Source organism: Ostrea edulis, chromosome 7 (genome assembly GCF_947568905.1).
Source record: "Ostrea edulis chromosome 7, xbOstEdul1.1, whole genome shotgun sequence".
In the NCBI taxonomy this organism is placed as follows: Eukaryota; Metazoa; Mollusca; class Bivalvia; order Ostreida; family Ostreidae; genus Ostrea; species Ostrea edulis.
The window spans coordinates 11,432,937-11,457,931 of NC_079170.1; the positions used below are offsets into that span (position 1 = coordinate 11,432,937).

Below are 24,995 nucleotides of genomic sequence, written 5' to 3' on the forward strand. Positions count from 1 at the left end.
TAACTCACCACTTATTACATTATGCATCTTCAGTTTTATACACATAATACATACTATTGAATAAGAATTATGGAGCCATGTCGTGCTACGAACTGGATCCAGTTACAGAAACATGGTACAGGGTCTGAGGTGTAGCACCTGACGACGACCTCAAAATTCTTGCCTGATGACGATCTCAAAATTGTTGTCTGGCATAATTTTACAATTTATGATTAACAAATAATAACTAGTGGCACTCTATTATCAAAATTTTCTTTGGCGACCCTACCCTAATTCTTTTCTGTATATATTTTAGTTATTTCACATGTATATACATACCTACATCCCTATTACTATTACCTGCTACTAATATTACTAATTATGTAATAATTGTGGTATATTTATTTCGGTGTATCTTGATTTATTTGGACGAAGGACGGAGGCTCGTGCGATTACTAATTATTACCTTCTATTAGAATCCAAATAAATAAAAAAAATATTTTAAATATCTAATTTTATATTTACTTATTATATATATATTTTTTAATTTTAATTTACTTATTGAATAGATTAAATAAAATTTATTATTAAAGTTATTATATAAAAATTATAATTTATTATAAATAAAAAATATTTTAATTATTTAATTTTAATTAATTATCATATTTTTTAAAAATTTTAATTTATTGAATAAATTAAATAAAATTTATTATTAAAATTATTATATAAATAAAAAAAATATAATTCAATTTATTAATTTTTTACTTTTTATTTAGTTTTGTAAAATAGAAGTTACTTCTTTATTTCATTATGATTTATGACATACGACCACATGTATGTGTCCGGCCATCAAAAGACAGTACCGCAGTCATCAGACGTGTTGGTACACGATGGTCCTTATTTATTTATATTTATTTAATTTTAAACCATGGAACAACCCATACGTCCCATACGGAGCATATGTATGTTACTACAACACACTTCAACTTCACTATGTTGGTGCATTTGGGAGGTGTTGGAGGGTGAGGCTGGATCGCAATGAGATGGATAGTATTATGGCAGATAATACAGTCACCAATCGGTTAACGATATATAGTTAACCAATCCTACGAATATCAAACAAACAACCTACAAAAGTTAATACATACATATATATTCTCTTAATAACGATACAGAATATACATATATATTGAAATAGATACATGCATTTACATTATATTATTGTTTGACTTCCTTTCCTTATATTGTAGCACATAACGTAAACATATGCGATGATGGAAGAGGTTGCAACACTGAAAGAGAATTCTGCAGAAAGCTATTTGAGGATGAAAATGAAAAAGAACTTTGTATTGGTACAGAATACTTTATTATTGACTATTTTAATTATTGCATTCTAGAATCAAAATTAGACTGTGTCTCATTAAATTTCTTGGGGATCAAACTTTGTGAATTTCCCAACATAAAGTTTTGTCGATAGTGAATTTGTTAGAAAGATACTTTATGTTCGTTCGTGAAAAAAATGGTGAGAGGTGATATTGGTTTAACGCTAACTAAAACAACGAAATTTGATACTCAATGAAATATCACAAACAATGGTATATCTATCACTGATCAAAACTGTACAGACACATCTATTTAGCCTGATGAAAACACAGTGCACACATTTTTGAATACTTTGATTCTTATTTTAATATAAGCACGACGCAACCTTTTTTCATCATGTGACAAGGACGTGCAGTGCACACAAACCACTAAATGCAAGAATATGTTCTGCTATTGCAAGAAAGTATTTGAAGTAATGAGTGGTAAATGCTTGCCTGGTTAGTAGAGACTACACATAAAGAGAACAAATGATATCCACTAGGCTCTTGCTATGTTTAATGTCATGTTTAAAAGCAACATGACTCCTGATAAAAGCAATGAAATATATTTATTTACATTGTACAGTAGGTATGTCTTTGAACGAATCATGCTCTCACGACCGTCAGTGCACTGGTACTGCAAACGCTGGGAGGTGTCAATAGAACAAACAGAGTCGAGGTGGTGGTGTCTGCTCCTGCGACCCAGGATTCTTTCAAGAGGGTTCGAATTGTTTACAAGGTATGCCCCTTTTAAAACCCAACATATTTTAACAGTATTAGTGAGAAAATTTACATATCTGGACAAATAATGGAAGGTAATTTATTGGTATGTCACTTCTGTGCTGCAAGTTTTTCAAACCAATACTGTGTTCTATGCTTATGTTTATGCTATCTATAAGCAGGATACAGATACACTGTACACATGTATGGTGATGATTCCTTTAAGTAATATCAGTTGTATGTATCCCTTTATGCATAACTATTATCATATCAAATAATACCGATTTTGTAAAGTCTGCAGTAAAATACTTTGAATATGATTTATCGTGTAGGATCATAGTGTCACAAATGAAATGACGTCATCGTGACAGTAACTACATGTAGAACCGGTTTGAAACACCCATCGAAATTGTGAATATGGATGGATTAAAATAAATGAAACTTAGTACTTTGTGGCAGACCCATTTGATTATAATATCTTGAGAATTCCTTTAGAAAGTGATTTGAACATTTTCTTTATAGAACTCCCCCCAAAAAACAACAATGACCAACACTTTTAATAATATATTATTTGAATCTGGTGATTATGATGGCTACAGTACATCATAGCTATTTTTGAAAATGTCACTCCATGTGCTGTGCATTGTCGCAATGTCGTCTTGAAAAATAAAGTTATTTTTGGGGAAATGTCTGACAGCAACTGATAATAGTTCATTATGGATGATCTTTATGCATTTTGGGCGTTTGTAATACAGTTAAAAACTACCAAGGTACGAGGTCCTTTCCAAAATATACAACACCAAATACTTATGATGTCTTATGCGCCGTGACTAGTACTTATGTATTAGAACATCCACTCTCTGCCACACATATGTCCACTTACCACTTAACTTAAAATCAGAAACTGTCTGACTGTTTCATACCGATTGTTAAGCCGTTCTTGGCACACTGATTTTGACTGCGGATAACTCCGTTTACCTGATCAGGATATGGGGCTCACGGCGGGTGTGACCGGTCAACAGGGGATGCTTACTCCTCCTAGGCACCTGATCCCACATCTGGTGTGTCCAGGGGTCCGTGTTTGCCCAACTATCTATTTTGTATTGCTTGTAGGAGTTATGAGATTGATCACTGTTCGTTATCTTCACCTTGCATATGGTTCAAGTCATTATTTAAGTTTCGTTGCTTTCCCCTTTAGCCCAAGCTGCACTTTTATGTTTAATTTACCTCTTAAATTTAACTGTTTACATAACAACACGCCTTTTAGATTTCTTCCGAAACACGAGATCTTTTCACAGGTTCTTCTGAAACAGAATTTTCTCTAAAATGGTTGAATATTTGAGTAATTTTTCGACCCGATCTTCTTTATCAACCTCAAAACTGATTGTTTGCACGTCTTTTTATAAAACGCCATAACTGTCTTGTGGAGTTATTTTGATATTTAGTGATGTGTATACATAAATATGTGATGTTCTTTTCTCATTACGCCATGTGCTTCTCTCATGTCATGTGCTTTTCTCATCATGTCATGTGCTTCTCTCATTCTGTCATGTGCTGCTCTCATCATGTCATATGCTTCTCTCATTATGTCATGAGCACTAATTATTTCATGGGCATTTATCATTATGTCGTGTGCTTCTTTATTATCTGTTGTGCACTAATTATGATGTCATGAACATTAATTATTATGTGATGTGCATCTCTCATGTCATGTGCATTCATCATTATTGCATGTGTATTTACCAACCTGTCGTGTGCATATTTTATACCATTATGCAATGTGCTTTTCTGATTATGTCATATTCACTTATTATGCCATGTGCCTTTTGTCGTTATGTGATATGATTACCGTCAAGCAAAAACCACCCTTAAGTGAAAAATATCACCTTTTCACTTTTTAAATGTTCTAGAAAGAGGAATTTCTCCTCTTTCTGTTGATATGTAGCATTCCGTTACAATCCAATGATAATGACATCAAAAATCTCCATCAAACTTGGTAAAAACTTGCACCGAGTCGTTTGACGTCATGATTTTTGGAAATTTACGTTGTATTTCGTTACGTGTTTTGACTGTTTTAAACGTAATCAAAATGCATGAGTAAAGATTTTTTTTATCATCTGATATATAGGTATGTATACATATATCAACATTCAAACAATTATCTAGATTATGACAGATTCAAAATAGGCTTGTTTTTAAGAGTCTTTTATTCTTCCTGGGCGTTGGGTGAGGGGGCGACTACATCCTTATACGGGGCCCTGACAAAAGGTCTAATAAATTTAAACAGGTATTGTATTCTCTCTCTGGTCAAACCAGCTGCGGGGATGACTCTTGGAGGCTGGATGGCATCTATATCCACGCCTGCTTTCAGCAGTTTTAATTCTGTTCCGGGTGAGTCTGGCACTTCTTTAGCTACAACAATACCTGTAGAAGAATGTGCACAATATATCGGAGAAATGTAAATCATTAGTAAGAGTTTAATTCAGAAAGAGGAAATTATATATGTACCAGTACCTTATTTGGAAATGATTAAAGTATGATTTTTTTTGGGTGAGTTTGCAAGTTAGCGAATTATAGTCGCCGCAACCCCCCCCCCCCCCCACACACACACACACAATGTATCACCTTTCAGGATTTCTTTTAACAGCAAAAAAAAAACCCCAAAAACTCGATATGTGGTAACATAACTAACAAGACTTTACAACCCATTCCTTATGTGAAAAAACCCCGACAACGTTCTTTTAGCTTATTTTACCTGGCTTATCTGCTTGGAAAGCAAAGTGTCTGAATTTTCTAATACCCTTGAAGGGGATGAAATAGTTGGATGCAAATGTTTTCCAATCCAGCCATTCTCCATCAGCACCACCGAACACAACCACTTCGTTAGATGTCGCGCTTTTTCTGACTACGGATGCTAACTGATCCAATGAATCAACCTCTGACCTTCTGTATAATTTTTTTATGTAAGCAAATCCAGCGTCCACTAAGCTTTTGCCATGGTATGGAACTTGCATGTGCAAATGTATTTGGGAGTGCTTGCCACTCAGCGTTCTCCAAAGTAAGTACGCCAACATGAATTTATTTTTGTTTTCCCCTTCAAAGTAAAATTATAATGTTTCTTTAAGAATTGCTAGACTCATAATACATGTGCAACCAAACAATCGTATTTATTATTTCATTAGGTCAAGTAAAATTAATTAGTAGATTATCATTCCCGCCCGCCCCTCGAAAATCGCCCCGCCCCGATTTTTTTGATTTTTCAAAATTACGATTTCCGGATATTTTTATGTCGGGTCCGGTATCATAAACGTACTTTGTTTCACTTTGCCTTTTAGAAACCCAAATACACATGTAATTATGATTTATAAAGCCTTTTCTCAATGAGAGAAGGCATTTTCGAGGTCAAGAATACCATGGCGAAAAATAAAATCCTCCCACTCGCCCCATTTTTTTTGTGAAGGTTGAATGATATTCTAATAAATTTTACTTGGCCTTACTATTTTTTTATTATTTAATTTGGATTCTAACCTGAAGCGTTATCGCAGTGTAAGTGGCATTCTTTTTCACCCAGACCAAAATTCTCAAAACAATAATGAAGCATGGAAATTACGCCAATAGCGCCCTTGACATGTGTTCCGTTTTTCCCCGGTGTCGAATCCTCATCTACTAGAAAGTTGATCTGCTTCTTTATACCTACGTGAATTACAAAACCTATTTCTAAATACCATTTGTACGTCGGAAATTGCAAACGTATCAATATTAAATTGTCTAAATTTAGAAGCATACCCGGTAAGTACATAGAAATAATAACTACCCTCCATAGCAACTCCAAACAACTGAATCTTTCTAGGTGTAGCAAAATAGAGAGGTCCAACTTGACAAACATGATGCGGGATGGATACGGCCTGCGAGTAATCGAAGGTATAATGGACATTGTTAAGCTCTGTTGACATCGGCGAAGCTGCCTGTACCGGGACTGGTTGCTCAGCTACCTCAGTTCTCGCATTAGTGACACACTGGTTATATAACTGTTATTAAAATATCAATTAACTTCAAAGGACTTTTGAATTTTGTTAACCGAAAGTATAAGTCTTTTAAAAAACTACATGTAGTTCTTATAATAAGTAAATGCCACAGTATTTACAACAATGGATACACTCAGTATTTTAATACATTTTATAAGATATTTTTCACACTTTTAATGGTCTGTGAATTTCATTTATTGTAAGGTACCTGTCGTTCTACTTTCACTTCATTCAGATGTGCACTATATTTGTCTAGAGCAGCTAACTTATCGTTTTCTGTCATGGCCGATTGAATGTGATCTTTGTGTTGTTCACAGACAGGACATACATCAGTCTTGGGTGACATGAATTTTATATTTGGATAGCAACTCTGCCAGATGCCTTTGAACGTCGTTAGCCCTACTGCTGTCTTGTCATTATCGATACAAACGTCTTTGTATATTCTGTACAAGGACTGTTTGCTTTCACTGCATGGTAGAAGAATGTGTCCACCGATATTCCTGTTGACTGCTGCCGGCTGAGGCAGACCATGCTCTTCGGCATAATTACATATGAACTGAGCAACATCCCTCAAAACATCAAAACTGTATGCATTCTTAGGCCGCCTATGTTTATTTCCATGAGTTCTTGAAACCAACCCATTTGTGATCAGATGATGTATCACAGATTTCAATGCAAACTCGCCAATGTCGTGTGTTATCAAAAACGTTTGTCGACAAACTTCAACATCCTTAAATTCATAATGTACCGAAGACGTTTTCTAATTGAATCTCCATCTTTTGACTGTCTACATTTAGATTTTATTTTTAACTTCGCCATAATATAAAAGTCTTTTTCATTTCTTGTCATCTCAGATAAGGAAATGGCGTGTTCTCTGATGTCTGAGAAAGTAAATGTAGAAATACAGTTTTTCGCACACCCGCATCCCTTTTCAATTAAAGATCGTAATTTCACATATTCCGTGCAAGGATCATGGGGTAAGTTGACAGTCCCTCCCCCCTCATTGTCGTTGTCATCAGATAAATCGCCGTACATCTGATTTTCAACAAACATGTGTACCCGGGCATCTAAATCGGTTGAAATATCGTCTGATTCACTGTCATCACTGTTTTCGTCAACAGAACTCGCACCTGCGTTCTGATTAGTAAGATTTCTTGTGGGAAAATATTCATTGTTGATATTGTCTAGATCCTAAAAAAATTACAGAATTTTTTATTAAACGTCATAAGTGGTTGATCATCGGGTTTTCAATTATTTATCAAATATTTTTTTTTCTGAGAGGAGGGGGGGGGGTGTTGCAGGGTAAATCTACAGGTAGAATTAAAGTAAAACTTTTGCTGTTGAATTTTTCTCATTTCGGAAATAAGTTAGAAATTTGCAAAACATATCTTATAATTCCAGTTTAGCGTTGTCAAATTACAATTGTTAAAATATTCTGATATTTGTTTAACGTGCGAACAAAAGGTGAGCGACATAATTATTACTGAACGTACCGCTATAACTAGGCAATGGTAAACATTATCGACTATTTTTAGGATTCGATGCTATTATTTACAGTATTGTAAAATACGTTCACACTCAAGGAATAGTACATATTGTAAAGCTTGTAAACACCACTTAAAGTAAACCAACAGGTAGCATAACAATCGGTCGGCTGTTAAATATACATGCAACTCATATTATATCGATATATAATATTTCAAATAAAGGGGGGGGGGGGCATACAAACGTTACTTTTAAAAAATGTGTGTTCGATGTATGTCACACATAAATTTAGAATGTCAGATGAAATATTTCAATTTCTATAGACTTTCATTTTACAAATAATTCCCGAAGAAAGGGAAATATCTGTAGACATCTAAACATATTTTTATTTTCGACGAAAATCCAGTAGGCTATATGCAAAGCACTGGGCTAATTAACATCAATATTTTTAAACCGATAAAATATATATGATTGTATATATAGCATATAAATGAAACTTTGGTGTTTTAAAATACTTACTGCCAGTTCCATAATTTCTCAAGGAAGCGCCTAACACGTCAGTGAAAAAACAACGTTGCAGAAAGCCATGCCGTCATATCGTAAACGTGACGTTGACTTTACCGCTTGATTTCTCGATAACGTCACAATGCACTTAAGGGTGGTTTTCGCTTGACGGTAATCATATATATATATATATATATATATATATATATATATATATATATATATATATATCTTCAAACTTTCTGTGCGACTACATATGCCAGAAGTGGTGTTAATCAATTGTGGATTCTAAAAAAATTCTAAAGAACTTTTAGTAAACTTGAAATCACAGAATTTTTCCCAAATCAATAGCATTAAAACATATGACTTTTCAACACTATACACGACCATTCCTCACGATGAATTAAAGACGATATTTTTTGACATCATAGACAGTTGCTTCTTCAACAAAAACGGAAAACGGAAATATTCCTATCTAGTGATCAGTCATTCAAAAACTTATTTTGTTAAACACCACTCTGATTCCACGCACAAGTACTCTGAAGTTGAAATAAAAAATATGCTAGAGTTCCTCATTGACAATATGTTCGTGGTCTTTGGTGATCAGGTCTTCCAACAGTCTGTTGGAATTCCTATCGGCACGACTTGTGCTCCTTTGTTAGCTGACCTGTTTTTATATTCATATGAAGCAGAATTTATTAAAAAAAACTTCTACGTGAGAAGAAAAAATCTCTCGCTGTGACCTTCAATTCGACTTTTAGATATATCGATGACGTTTTGTCTATTAACAATGATAGCTTTCATTCATATGTCGATTTGATATATCCCTGTGAGCTCGAAATAAAGGACACCACAGAGTCGTCTACCTTTGCTTCATACTTAGATATTTTTATTGAAAGTAGACATTAACGGCAAACTGACAACTCAACTGTATGACAAACACGATGATTTCAGCTTCTCCATCGTCAATTTCCCACATTTATGTAGCAATATTCCATTATCACCTGCATATGGTGTTTATATATCTCAACTGATTCGATATGCAAGAGCTTGTTCTGGGTATAGTCAGTTTTTAAATCGAGGTAAGCTACTGACAAACAAGTTGATGGTACAGGGATTTCAACAGTCTCGATTGAAGTCAGCATTTCGCAAATTATATGGTCGTTATAACGATCTAGTTCGTCAATACAACCTCACATTGGGTCAAATGCTGTCTGACGTGTTTCATACCGATTGTTAAGCCGTTCTTGACACACTGATTTTGACTGCAGATAACTCCGTTTACCTGATCGGAATATGGGGCTCACGGTGGGTGTGACCGGTCGACAGGGGATGCTTACTCCTCCTAGGCACCTGATCCAACCTCTGGTGTGTCCAGGGGTCCGTGTTTGCCCAACTCTCTATTTGTATTGCTTGTAGGAGTTATGAGATTGATCACTGTTCATTATCATCACCTTGCATATATATATATACAAAAAAATCCAATACTTAAAATTTACCTATAGCGCTTTCGCCCTGCGGGCTCGACAGTACAATTTTAAACAATGTAAACAAGTTCCATTATGACGTCATCCTCGGGATGTTATATGGGCAAAGTTAAACAGAATACAGTCATGATTGTGACGTGAGAACATTATACAATGTTAATGTTAGGCAGTTTTAAAAATACAAACATATTTAAAACAGTTCAGTCTATAAGTTTTAAGCGCCTCTGAATTCCTGTACATTAAAGGAGACATTCTATGTAAAAATGTACATGTTAATCAACACGAAGTAAACATATCAACAGTTTAGTTTCGGCTTAAAGAGTTTTATGAAATAGTTTACCTTGGCTTTGCGTAATTGTTCATTTTCCTAATTTACCTTGTAACATGGGAAAATATAAAAACTGCCTTCCCCGCACGAATCCGCTACACGGTGTGTTTCTTATTGTATGATCTCTGATCTGTTGTTTATGTACACGAACACGGTCAGCCAATGTGGTTCCTGTTTGACCTATATAGTTTTTTCCACATCTAGGGCACGTCATACAATAAAGTCGATTTTTAGATTTACACGTCATAGTTGAATTTACATTGAAGTTCATTCCGTTTTTGAAAGTTATGGAGTGGCCGGTTTGTATAAATTGGCAAGTACCGCACCGTGGATCCTCGCATTTGAAAACTGATAGTTTTTCAGGGTTTGATGTAAATTTGGCTTTAGTGAGAATTTTTTGTTTTTCAAATTGGGTGGTTGACGTCTGTTCTGGAGTATATCCGTGGGCTGAATGATGTCATTTAATGTTTCTGATTGTTGAAAAATAGGGGATAACTGCTTGGATGTTTTGAATATCTTGTGATTTCTCGAGTTGTGTGTAAGAACGAAAGGAATTTTGTTGTTGGTTTCTTCATGTTGTTTAGTAGTTCGCAATTCTGTGATGGGAGTTTCTTTAGCCTTTTGTATAGCGGTTTCAATTAATTTTGGTGGATATTTCTGTCTGCATAAAATAGCTTAAGTTCAGATAATCATGTATTATGCGATCCTCATCTATTACTATTGTACAAATTCTCCGGGCCATTTTGAAGGGATGTTTGGTTTGGTTTGAGATGGATGGCAGTAGTTAAACATCAAGTTGATAGGAATCTTTATGATAATGAGTAGTATTTAATTTCTTAATTCATGAGTATATGCAATGTATGTGAAAAGAAGATAGCATATTATTGAGCACTGTAGGACATAAAAAAATACATGTGAATATGCAATTAAAAACACTCCGGAAAGTAGTCAAGGTAGATTCATTAAACAAAGAACACGACCGGTATAAGTACCTATACCCCGTTTTGACACTTGACCGCTTCTGTATACTAAGTATAGCAGGTTTATCCCCACTTAAATTTTCCGCAATTCACTTTATTGGAATTGTGTGTACAGTATATCAACCCTAGGAAATAATCCCAGAATTAACATACGTACGTACAAAATAGATAGTGTGACCACGAACTTCATTTAGATGGTGCAATATTTGTATATTTCTGATGCAGATACTTTTATATGTGTATTGTATAAAAATGCATGAGAAAAATCATTTTTTTTTATATTAACAATAATGACTTTCATACATATGTCGAATTGATATATCCCTGTGAGCTCGAAATAAAGGACACCACAGAGACGTCACGTCTGCTTCATACTTAGATATTTTATTGAAAGTAGACAATAACGGCAAATTGACAACTTAACTGTATGACAAACGGGATGGTTTCAGCTTCTCCATCGTCAACTTCCCATATTTATGTAGTAATATTCCATTTTCACCTGCATATGGTGTTTATATATGTTAACTGATTCGATATGCAAGAACTTGTTCTGCGTATAGTCAGTTTTTAAATCGAGGTAAGCTACTGACAAACAAGTTGATGGTGTATGGGTTTCAACAGTCTCGATTGAAGTCAGCATTTAGCAAATTCTATGGTCGTTATAACGATCTAGTTCGTCAATACAACCTATTATTGGGTCAAATGCTGTCTGACGTGTTTCATACCGATTGCTAAGTCGTTCTTGGCACACTGATTTTGACTGCGGATAACTCCGTTTACCTGATCAGGATACAGGGCTCACGGTGGGAGTGACTGGGCAATAGGGAATGCTTACTCCTCATGGGCAACTGATCCCACCTCTGGTGTGTCCGGGGGTCCATGTTTGGTCGACTATTTATTTTGTATTGCTTATAGGAGTTATGAGATTGATCACTGTTCGTTATCTTCATATTGCATCGGAGAAAAATGATACAAAAGTGTCTAATTTGGCGAAAGGAGTAAATACATTTATTGCCACTTGTTTCATAAATATAGGCGCAAAATAATCAGAAATACATGTCAAATCATCGAAATGTAGCATCGGGTTTTTAAAGCTGGGTGGGGGGATCAGAAAAACAGTTTACTTCTCTAAAACTCTTGCGAAGGAAAAGAAAATGATGATAATAATAAATTGTTCTTTTGCCCGAACTTGAAAGTGCTAAAAAGATAGTTCGGAGAGTGTGAGGTATTCATTAACGGAAGCTGCCTCATTATTTTGTTACACGTACCAGCTCTTGTCTTTCGCTATGTGTTCATGTATAAGGTTTGAATTCATAACTGTAGGCTCTTACATTCTTCTCTCATTCAGAACTACTTTCCTACTTTTTAACCAAACAATAGTTATGTTCGTTGATAAGAACGATGAATATTCTATCAATTGATATTGGTGAGTGATCTGCAGTGTTAGTTAAATTTTACAGTTAATAATCCTGGTATTTTGTGCTTCAAAAATGGAATTTCTATTATAACAAGAAAGTTTACTTTCACTATAACGCACATTTTTCTTTTCCTTTTTGCCTTGTGGTTAGGTCGTCAGACTCTCGACCGAAAGGTCGTGGGTTCGAGTCCTGGCCGCGATAGGGACGACTTTGTGCCCTTGGGAAAGCCAATTTACATGAATTTCCTCACTCCACCCAAGTGTGAAAAGGGTACCTGGCTATAGACAGTGAAAGCTAAAACAACATGAAAAAAACTTGAAATGCATCCTGACTCCACTTGTACGAACTAACATGACTTCCTATGCACTCCGGGGAAGGCGACGAAATCGCAAGGAAATACTTTGAATAGAAAAATAACGATGGTGTCACAAGTCGGCATTTACATCTATGCTGATTCTATCATTGTATCCGTAATTTTTTAACTTTACAGTTGTCATCTCACGTGACCTTGATCAGTTAAAACATGCCATAATGATGAATGTTATTGGCATGATTAGTGCTCAAGGCATCATGGTAGAAGCACATGGGATAATGCGTATGGTCAGTTTTTAAATCGAGATAAGCTACTGGCAAACAAGTTGATGATACAAGGGTTTCAATAGTTTCATTAAAGTCGACATCTCGCAAATTATATGATCGTTATAAAGATCTAGTTTGCCAATACAACCTATCATTCAGTCAGAATTGAAGCACATCGCATAATGATGTATACGCAATCACTAAATTACAAAAGAATATGAAATGGCGGCTTAGCCGTTCTATATCTTCCCATTTTCTTATTGTTCTCCATGGAATCTATATCCGTATACAACTAAATCATAACACACATTGTACTTCGGTTTTGTACCAAACGCCTAGCAGTATCCGACTGTTTTATCTCGCTCTGAATGTTAGTTACAATTCCTTGTTTTGAATTTTGTGAAAAATCTTGTTTTCTATTTACGTTCCAAATGGCGCATGTTATTGTGTCATAAAGACTTATACGCCATATCTAATTATAAATGTGACGATATGTTACCCATTCACGTGCTCTATTAACTTTACATGAATTCTGAGATATATTACAGGTAATAAACGTGTTGAACCTTCCTGAGCCGTCATTTGGGCGCCATTTTGTTGATAATATTGTGATTCACCACTGTAACTCTAATGCATTACATTGGGTTTCTAAAAGACAAAGTGAAACAAAGTACGTTTGCGATACCGGACCGGACATAAAAATATCCGGAAATCGTAATTTTGAAAAATAAAAAAAAATCGGGGCGGGGTGATTTTCGAGGGGCGGGCGGGAATGATAATCTACTAATTAATTTCATTTGGCCTAATATTGCATATTTTACTCTTGTTTTGTTCTTTTCTTTTAATCGTCATTGCACATTGAAGTGTTAACAATCATGTATGCTGTATGCTCGAGAGGGCCCTAATTTGGAAATAAATGATATTCATTCATAGAATGATGGAATGCCATTTTTTGAGTAAAGAAAGACTTCAACTGAAATGATTAAAATCACAAGATTTTCCCATAAAGGAGTAATCACCCCGTGCTCAAGGCACGGCTTTATTGTTGTATAAATTTTCCCACAGGTGCAATTCTACATTATAGGTAGCCGACGGCTTTTCCAATCTTGTGAATCACACAGTCAATGTACAGGAACTTATGGGGCACGGGAATGTAAATTGATCACTGGTATACAAATGTGTCACTGTCCGGATAATTACACAGTTTTTCGAAACTTTTGTTTAAAAGGTTTGATGTAAAATATAATTTTGTAACAATAAGATACTATCGAAATGAGAGGGACATCATCAAATGTTTCTAAATTATAGTGATCATATACAAGTAGTTAAATTTGTACTAAAATTTGTTGAAATGTTAATAGTTGGGTCAGTCATATGGGAGACGTGTACATCAAATGCAGAATGTACCGGTACAGAAAATGGGGGGAGATGTGTCTACAGCGATGTTACACGGACTCAAACATGTGCCTGCGATGAGGATTTTCTAACAAATGGTTCATATTGTTTACCAGGTTGGACATTTTCTCAGGACAATATTTATTCGCTTTTGCCTTTTAATATGATATGTTCATTCTTTAAACGATGTTTATTTCATTCTTGTGTTATAGTCAATAAAAAGCTTTTTGAGACTTGTGAAGTAAATGATCAGTGCAATGGAACGTTGGGTTTGGAAATCTGCAGAACAGTTGGTGATAGAAAGGTGTGTTTCTGTGGATCTCAATACATAGCTGACATGGCTTCCTTAACATGTCACAAAGGTATGAGTAAAATCTGAAAATAAAAAAAAATACGCGCAATATAACAAACCCACGACATTGTTAAATGTATTTTTGATATATAGATAGCAAGCTGCTTAGAACAAAAAAAAGTGTAAAGATTATATCAAAATATAGATACCAAGCACATCCTAAATTTACTGAAGATGATTAATAACTAAAGTCATGTATTATTGTTGGTTATATTATGCAGTGATAGCATACATATAATTATATACAATGTATTTTGATACAAACAAAACATGAAAACAAAATCCGAGGTATTAATCTGAAATTATCAATACAATGTGTGTTATGAAATAAGTCAATGGCGTCAGGCGATCTCGTTGATAACGAATTAAATATAGGTGTTTCACTGTGATTAGGAAAAATCACAGATACAGAAAACATAAAAACATCGTTCCATCAACACCTTGTATTAGTTTGTTACTCATGAGCATTGTAGCATTAACCAGGTTCCACTCAATTCTGAATAGAAATAGCACTACATGGATGTAAAAGAAAATGACTAGGATGCAAAACTTGGTGATATACAAAGTGTATCAAATTATCAGTTGGGAAGGGAATATTTGATGTGTGCACAATGGATGCAAAATGCACTAGGACAAATAATGCAGATGTGTGTCAATACAATACAGTGAGCCAAGGTAACAGCTGTGCTTGCAATAATGGATTTGAATGGGTGAATGTATCATGTGTACCAAGTAAGAGAATGTATAATCTCAAACAGCAATCATTGATCATAAATGCTAACAAAAATTTTATACCTAAAATCAAATCTCATTGAATTAAGGAATAAATTTATTATTTTTTCGGTGGATGAAGGTATATAACGAAAAAAAGGACGGAAAACTGCATCATTGCGCGTAGCGCATGATGCAAAAGTTTTCCGTCTTTTTTTTTTTTTTTTTGAGGTACTGGTATACCTTCATCTAACGAAAAAGTAATGAATTTATTCCTTATCATTTAATATTTTAAAAAATTGAGTTCATATGATGAAACATTATGTGATTTTAGTTGAATTAACGAATTATTCTTGGACTACATTCTATATCATTTCGAGATAGTAATTTGTGAATACACAACTTTAAAAAAAAACTAAGTTTACTGTTGAGCAAACGGGTTTCTTGTTGACTGAAGAATGGAGTTTTGAAAGGAGAAGTTAGGTATAATTCCTGTTGAGAAAAAATTGCTGGAATTTTGTTGAGTGGAACCGGAATTAAGTGCAAAGTTCGATGCCAGTACTAACGGAGAGCGTGGGGTATGTGCATAATCATGATGTGGAATGCAAGGTAAGGTTCTCTTGAGGGTTGTCACGGCTTTCAGGTGGACAAGTAAGTGTTACAGAGGGTTTTTCGAGTTTCATCGGTGAACTTCTAAGGCGTCACAGCTGTTGTGACGTCGTATGGAAGTTTCGTTTCGATGCCCACTCATAAACATATTATGCCAGAGTTCAAAACCATAGTCTTTAAGGGCTACGATATTGGGGTATCTCTGAGGCAGTGTGCGGTATATCTGGTATTAAGGTTCGCAATATGAAGGAAATTATCGCAAGCTGCAAATGGACTATTGTCATTCCCGGTTGAATACAAATAACTCTCAGCCTGAAATTGCAGAAGCAGACGTGTGTTGTTATAGTGGGGTGTGTGTCCTCAAATGGCCCTGTTTATTTCATTTTGCATAATTGATTATTATTTATATTTGATATTTGTTTACTTTTGTTTAAAAAATTTATATAGATCGATAGATTTGTTAAGTTTTTCTTTTCAGTTTTCCCTAATCTATATATAAATACGAAGCATCCAGAGGAATCCCTAACATTCCAATAGAAAATAGTTACGGCCATTTATTTTTTTTTATCGTTGGATAGGATATTCCAATAATTTTTCAACCAATGACAAAGGGTGTAACATGCAAAATTAAATGATTTATAAGCATTCATTAAAAGTTGTATTTACTTTAACAGTATTTATATTACATGTAATTAATTCACACTAATATGATCAACATAATTTGTTTAGTTGACCCTTGCTACGGCGCGTTTGATCGTCGCCGATCATTTGTGGTGCACGTTTGGTTGCCGGCGACCATTCATGCAACACGTATCGTCACAGGGCGATTTAACATGCCGTGAGGATGGACACGATTGATCTCGAATTTTAGGCTATACCCGAGTACGAATGGTCGCCACCCAAGCTGTCACTCCTAAACATTAACTTTGCTTTCCTCCTCCTCCTCCTCCTCCTCCTCCTCCTCCTCTATTCCACTTTCTTCTTTTTCTCCCTTCTAATCATCTTCCTCCTTCATCTCCAATTTTTTTCCCTTAGATCAAACCGAATACTTGTTTAAAATTGGTGGGCAATAGCTACAGGGGATGTGACGCTTTCTAGTGCAGAAAATTATGTACAAAGTGTTGTTTATGTCGAATTCAAAGGTTTCATTTTCTTGTCAAATCATAACAAATGGCAGTACTTGCTATGTATTTCACTCTGTGTGCTCATGTGTATTTGTATGCATGTCTGCGCACGCATACTTATCAGGATGTATGTCACCCCATGTTAATATCTACTCCTTTATAAAGGTATCTTATATAATCTATAAGATATCTTCTATTCTGAATAAGATATCTGATAAATTTTTATATAACTTGCAGTTCATAATATATCTCATAGAATATATGATATTTTTCAAAACTATATAAGACATATCATAAAGTTTGTAAGATATCTTGTATATTAAACAAGATATCTTATAAACTTTATGAGATATTTTATAAGATATAGGAGATATAAAATTATTCTTGTAAGATATTTTATCAAACGTATAAGATATCTTATATGTTTTATAAGAAAATATCTCATAAATGCTTTTTCAAAAAAAGATATCTCATCAACTTTATAATATATCTTATAAAACATACGGGATATGAAATGTTTTATAAGATGTCTTATACATGTTTTGAAAAGAAATTCATATTGTTATGGATCAGAATTACCCAGTAGTAGAATTTACTAACAAATGCAATCAAACAAATAATTTATTTGCAATTCTTGAAAGCAAATTATAATAATAGTAATGGAACTAACATGCGATACGTGAACAATAAACAATGTCCGTGCCGAGTTGAATCTGTATATAAAACAAATCACAGATGGGTTGTTAATTTACGACGAAATTCCTAAATCCTAGTCCAAGATATAGCATAATCCAAAATGCCTAGTGCTTGTCTAACTAGAACTAAATATCTGCTAAATCCACAGTGTATTTATAATCAGAATACATTTTATGGTTCATTCTTGATAGACACTGTTCGTCATCTTTCTACTCTATGATGAACATCGAACTCTACAACAATCTAGGCCATAGCAAGCACTACACACCAATATGATAATATATATAGTTTATAATATATCTTATAAAAATTGATTTATGAGATATCTTATAAAAATAGAAGATATCTTATAAAGTTTAAGAAATATCTTACAAAACATAAAGAATACCTTATAAAGTGGAAGAAATATCTGAAAATACATAAGATATGTTATGTATTTTACAAGATATCTTACGAAATATATGATATATATTATACAATTTCTTTTATAAAATACTTTATAAAAGTTATTATTTACATTTTCAACTAAATTTTTATACTTAACACCATTACGAACATTACGTATTTATCACTGCATTAAGCCACTACGGAGTGCGTATGAACGTTTGTTAAAAGTAGGTAATAGGTACTACATTTACTAAGGCAATACACATCCAACAATCGCTCTCACTTACTACAGAAGTCTATCAATAGATGAAATGAACATCAGAAAATGTATTTATGGTCTTATCTGTATTTCAAGCAGTGAATTTTCATCAATAATTGATAAAAGCATTTCTTTAAACAATTTATATATAGTTACTAGTGTATGTCTAAAATTTCGTCTGCTTCAATTTCACCGTGGTCATCAGGGACATTAGGCGTTAGCAAAAAGGTAATTCACAGGATGTATGGTCGATAAGTCGTCGGAGTGCATGAATACTTTCACCCCTACTGCCTCCGTGCCATAGCAGCCATAAGGTGATTGATGTCGGTTTCCAAGTTTATGTCGGGACATCGAAGCGAGGCGTCGTTAGAAACCTATTACAGAAATTTATCGAGTCAAAAGAAGCGTTCAGTGAGTTTATGTTTGTCAACAATTACACATCCAAATCTAAACCGTCCCTTACCTTCGTGCACTTCCACATTCTTTTCTGCGATGTTTAGTTCTTTCCGGAGATTCATCTGAGCTGCGTCCTCTGTCCTGTCTATAAATGATTTGCCTACACCTGACGTCTGCCGCCCTGTTCTTCATTTTTCTCCACTTCAGTCTTCTGTTAACTCCGTAATATACACAGAATATCTTTCAAAATCGATGTTCATCGTCTTCTCTTTCCAAAAGTGAAAGCGCATCACAACTGTAAGTGTAACCTTGTGCACCCCCGATTAAATCATGCCCCCCCCCTTAAAATTAGACATTTGGAAGAGTTTCCCATTATATACTCCAGAGTTAATGTATATGTATATGTTGATATGCTTGCTTTTTAGCGTCTTAATAATCAAAACAGTTCTTAATTTGATGGAACTTTGTTTTGTGTTTTCGTCATTTTGAACATATATGACGCTTCGTTGTGCAGGTCAACATTGTGAAATGTATGGAAACGTGTTGTTAACAGAATTCAGCAATGTTGCCGATCACAAAAATGTAAATATAAGTCATAAGGTATCATTTAAAAATATTTATCGGGATATGATCAAATTTTCACGGGCCCAACCCGTATTTATATCCCGATAAATATTCTAAATGATACTTTATTTCTTAATTAAATACCATATTAGAGTGAATGAGCTATCTTAAATCAAAAACATTAAGACATCTTATAAAGTTTATGAGATATATCATATACTGTATAAGATATCGCGTATAAAACATATTAAGGTATTCTATATCTTTTATAAGATGTCTTATAAGATTTATGAGATATCTTTGAAGAAAAGTAATTGTAAAAAACGGCGTGCCATAGGATGGTATGTAGAGTACGGTGTTGTTCAAATGTTGCGACTCGTGTGTTTGAAAAATAAATTCACATCTAATTTCATTCAGATATGTCTAGGTTTTTTGTTTGTTGGCTATGTATCGTTCTTCACTTGTGTTAAAAATGTGTGCACGTATGTGCGTGCGTGATGCAAAACAAACTTTGTTACATATGAATGTACACATATACGTACACACGCACATAGCTACACACATGCACGTATACGAACATGCATGCACACATACACAAGCGCAGACACTCACACCGTCACTCAAACACATAAACACGCACGAACGAACACACACACACATTAACACATACATTTTTTTGCAAAACAAAAGCAAATTTGAGGTCTGGGACAGGGGGCTTGGGTGGCGACCATTCGTATTCGGATATGGCCAAACATTGACGACTATTGGTGCCTATCCTCACAGCACATTCAGTTGTCGGACGACAATACGTGTGGCATGCTTGATCGCTGGGGATAAAACGTGCCGCACGTATCGTCGCCGGGCGACCAAACGTGCCAAGGTGACCAAACGTGTCGTAAGAGACCCTGCCATAAGAAAGGAAAAGCAATGTGTTCTTCCCAATACCCTGCTTTGTTTTTCGGATATTTCGTTTAGGCGAGGTGCAATGGTCGATTGTTTATACGGTTTTTTAAATACAACATAAACAAACAAAGCATTCCTAACTTTCATTCTTTACATTTCAGTTGGTAGACAGCTGCTTCAATCCTGTCAGTATTGTGTGCAATGTAACGGGACTACACATGCAACTGTGTGTGGATTGTTTGGAAACAGATCACTATGCTTTTGCAATAAAGGCATTGTTGAATCTAATGGGAAATGTACCGAAGGTAACCATAGTTATGGACATCTTCACTTAAACAGCAAAATGCAAGAGAGATAGAGAGATGGTGAGAGTTATGGCAAGGCCGTGAAGTTATATAATGCGGGATTGAATATATTTTGTTGTTCGTTTAGGCACTATTTTGCTGCAATTATTTTTATCTCAAGAGATCGATACAGAAAACTAAACTTTCGAGTTTGAAATCTAATGTGATTAGTGTTGATACATTGCTACTAATACCGTGTATTCAGCTGGTAAAGGCCTTGGTGAATCATGTGAAATTGACAGTGTACAGAAACACTACATGCTGGTGTTTGTGGGGAAAATAGTTCGTGTTCCTGCGATAGCGAGTTCGTCAGAGAAGACAAAAGCTGTGTTAGAGGTTAAATTTTACAACTACACAACCTTAAATATATTGATGAGTCATTCATGGATTTTGTTTTCAGATTTTTTAAATTGGTCATTGTTCGTTATCTTCGGTCGTTTATGAATAGTTACAACTATTAATTCCATAATTAACATTTACAATGATTTATTTCTTAAATGCCCACTCCTCCTTAGCACCTGATCCTACCTCTGGTGTATCCAGGGGTCCGTGGTTGCTGTGCTCTTTATTTTGCATTCTTTATAGGAGTTATGAGATTGATCACCTTTCCTTATTTTCACTTTCCCGTATAGTTTGAAAAATATTAAGGCTAAAACAAATCTCAAAAGAATTCTATTTCTAGAGAGTATACGTTGAGACGCAGTACATGAATAGGTACGAATGAAATCAGTATGATAATGAGGTCATAAGTAGCTGACCGCTGTAACGTCATGACAGTTGTTACAGCTTGATCAATGTATATTGAAATACATGTGTATGCATACACAAGTTCATTTTTAGGACCATGTCAAATGATATATAAAAACTGCTTAAAATCTTTCAACTTTCCATGATTGAATTACGTGTTATACACGTAGCACTATGAGTAGAAATAACCCGGTCAGGTTTGTTGTTTGGTTGGAAACCTCGTCTAAAAAGCGCCTACTACCGACATGACTAAGAGGAGGTAAACAAGTATTAAAAAACTAATGACGAAAGTTGTCACAACAATTACTGTGTTCTATACATTTACACATCACTTCTGAAGCGATATATAAGTTTCACGCGCAATTTATGTTGTTTTGTTTGCACACTGTACACACAGTGGACATGTAATGTGATGTGCATACAACACAAACTGTATGTGTGGAAACTGGTGCTCAGTTGATACATATACCATTGTTTTAATCTACCATTATGAGAATATATCTTATTTGATTAATATTTATAAACATAATTCACATGAGTACAGAAAAGTTTCTAGGTAATGGAATCTTGAATGAATACAGGCAGGATGAATTGATTATACACACTATAACTGTGCTTATAAACTTCAGTACATTTCAAAATTGTCAAGTTTCCCCATCTTCACTGCTGAAATATCATTTGGTCCTGTAGTGTTCGATAACTTGATATATAAGAAAAGCAGTTTTATTGAAACTTTAGTGAATTTCGCATTGAATTTCTATAGAGTGAGTAACCTCAACTCTTAATATCTCTACATTACTGTGGTCAAGTGATCAATGATATATTAGTAGAATGGGGTAAATCCAAACCACAGGTTGCCAAGGGATAGACAATTATAAACATGCGAAGATAACGAACAATAATCAATCTGATAAATCCTATAGATAGATACAAAATTACGAATAAGGCAAACACGGATCCCTGGATATATCAGAGGTGGGGATATGTGTTTTGAAGACGTAATCATCACATCGAGTGATATCTTGTGTTTGGAAAATTAGTTCATTATGTCTAAGGACCACGAATTTAGGAAAAGCTGTATTTAAAGAAGACTTTTAAAATTTCTATACTATCAACTTATTTGTCAGTAGAATGTCTCGATTGAAAAATTAATCTTACGCAGAACGAGGTCTTATAATTTGATGAACTGGAATTGAACACACTGTGGCCACTTGTTCTGCATTTGATGATGAAATAAAAAAGGACACACGGGCTCACAGCGGGTGTCACCGGTCTACAGGGGATGCTTATTCCTCCTAGGCACCTGATCCCACCTCTGGTGTGTCCAGGGGTCCGTGTTTGCCCAACTATCTATTTTGTATTGCTTATAGGAGTTATGAGATTAATCACTATTCGCTATATTCACGTTACACAACTACACACATATAATGTACAGAATGGTGGAGGAATATATATCCCTTCCGTAACGTGGAGCTCTGTGCTTTCTACTTATTTTTGTGGAAGGCTACTTGTTTTGAAACTATAACAACAGTCTCGTTTATAGTCAGCATTTTGCAAATTCTATAATCGTTATAATGATCTAACATGCCAATACAACCTATCGTTTTGTCAAATAATGTCTGACATGTTTCATTCCGATAGATTAGCTCTTCATCTTTCAACAAACTCATTAAAGCTGATCAAGATATAGAGCTCACAGCGGTTGTGACCGGTCGACAGGGGATCATTACTCCTTCTAGGTGCCTGATCCCACCTCTGATATATCCAGGGGTTGGTGTTTGCCCAACTCTCTATTTTGTATTGCTGAGAGGAGTTATGAGATTGATCACTGTTCGTTATCTTTACCTTTCATACATTGATATAAAACCCTTCATATACACAAGTGTTAGTCAGTAATCTGCCTTGATTTAAAGCTGATCAAACACAGATAAAGCTCTTATGTATTGAATCAGCTCAGATACATCAACTACAGATGCAGGTGACAATGGGATTAATGGTACATAAATATGGAAAGTTGACGATGGAGAAGCCGTTTGTTAGTTTGGGATATATCGAATGGACGTATGAATAAAAATGACAAGTATCATTTTACACACAATTTCATGGTTAATTGTTATTTGAATGAAATGCTTAGTGGGGTGTTTTATATTCTCATGTTATTCAACCCCACCCCCAAAAAATTAAATTTTGAAATATCTTCATTCAACTTTACCTATTTTCCTTTAGGTGGATGGAATGAAGGTATATAAAATCTGTTCTACTTGTTGGTTGACATGTACGTTGTTGTTTGTTTACATTCATAATATACATAAAAGAAAAAAGGATATTTTCTGGTGGTGATTCATTATATTGCTTTTATTTCAGAAATAATGTATCGATTTATGTTTGTCGGAGCAGGCGGGCTTCTCTTTGGAATATTTTACTCGATTGTAACACTTGTACGTAAATGTAGAAGAAACATACTATCCAGAAGTGGAAGGTGCAGTATTACATTTGCCTTATTTTTTTTTTTTATACTTTTGCATAGTTACCGATTGTACACTATTTCAAATTGTTTTAATAGGATTACTGGCTCGAACCGTGTAAATGAGAGCTTTGTGTGTATAATTGTTCAACATTTGTTTCTTATTGATCGTCACCAGTGTTTCTTTGTGTGACCAGGTTTGTAGTACAGTCTGATCAAGAAAACATCAATCTTCAATCCACTCTGTATGCTGTGCCCAGTGATATTAGGAATTATGTGGTATGACACAAATCTCAAAAGACTGCATGTAGCATAAGGCTTTTTGACATTAATAACAATTAACGAATCTGTTTATGACATTATCACCCACATATATTGTAATAAATCATGTTTGTTAAAACGACTTCATTGCCGTCCATGTTTATTCTATATTGTTTTTCAGGAACCTTCAACGTTTGTTCACCAAGATACCCAAAGACTAGCAAATTACACATACAATCACCTCAACGAACCATTGGAAATGGAAGATAATGCGTTCTCTCAGCAAATGTTTGTAGAGCAGGACCCTTGTGATGACGTGTACAACCACCTCCATGAAAAAGAAGCACCACTGTGTCAAGGCGTGTATGACGTCGCGGAAAATGTCTCTAAAGGCATGTTCCAGAGTTCTGATGATGACCCCACATCGACTGATTTCTATGATTTTGCTGAACCTATAGATGTAAACACATTCTAAATATGCGATAATTACATCTGTAAAGCTTTCATATATTGTATAACTTCAATTTTACAATTCTTCAATGTTTGGGATGTAAAACAAATAAATAAGTACGTTAAACAACTTCTGGAATGTCAAATATGAGAGTTGAAGTAGAATATGGATAGATGTACAACGACGGGTTTTCTGGGACGAAGGTTGATGCATGTTCACATACCAAGAGACACCATACTGAATCATATACACGTTGATACTTAAAACAGTTAAACCAATGCTCTAATATCTCATCAGCACCCTTGCAATTGTATCGTGTCATCCTTGCAAACGTTCCAATCTTAAAAGTGCAGCAGCTGTAGTGAGTGGAATTTTAAAGTACAAACTAAGTTTCTTTCTGATTGATCCCCATCATCATGTGTGTTATATGTGTTTGTGATTAATGGTAAACTATTAAATATCACAT

At 34.7% G+C, this 24,995-nt stretch overlaps 2 protein-coding genes across 3 annotated transcripts; one reads left to right on the plus strand and one right to left on the minus strand.

The window, feature by feature from the left end:
- The first annotated feature begins 760 nt into the window (after nucleotides 1-760).
- LOC125655383 (stabilin-1-like) lies at nucleotides 761-24,995 on the plus strand. Of its 2 annotated transcripts, none has more exons than XM_056143299.1 (11): nucleotides 761-1,115; nucleotides 1,230-1,331; nucleotides 1,927-2,079; nucleotides 5,029-5,118; nucleotides 13,951-14,094; nucleotides 14,228-14,377; nucleotides 14,474-14,623; nucleotides 20,424-20,567; nucleotides 23,718-23,832; nucleotides 24,015-24,096; nucleotides 24,260-24,995. In XM_056143299.1, exons 4-11 carry the CDS (start codon nucleotides 5,073-5,075, stop codon nucleotides 24,551-24,553), a joined length of 1,125 nt encoding a protein of 374 aa, XP_055999274.1. In that variant the 5' UTR covers nucleotides 761-1,115; nucleotides 1,230-1,331; nucleotides 1,927-2,079; nucleotides 5,029-5,072; the 3' UTR covers nucleotides 24,554-24,995. The 2 variants fall into 2 exon arrangements, with proteins under 2 accessions (XP_055999274.1, XP_055999275.1); XM_056143300.1 differs by having other exon boundaries at nucleotides 762-1,115; nucleotides 13,951-14,034.
- On the minus strand, nucleotides 3,922-7,347 carry LOC125655365 (uncharacterized). Its single transcript, XM_056143301.1, has 5 exons — nucleotides 6,294-7,347; nucleotides 5,875-6,088; nucleotides 5,589-5,753; nucleotides 4,816-5,154; nucleotides 3,922-4,484 (listed from the first exon to the last, which is right to left on the minus strand). Exons 1-5 carry the CDS (start codon nucleotides 6,429-6,431, stop codon nucleotides 4,267-4,269), a joined length of 1,074 nt encoding a protein of 357 aa, XP_055999276.1. The 5' UTR covers nucleotides 6,432-7,347; the 3' UTR covers nucleotides 3,922-4,266.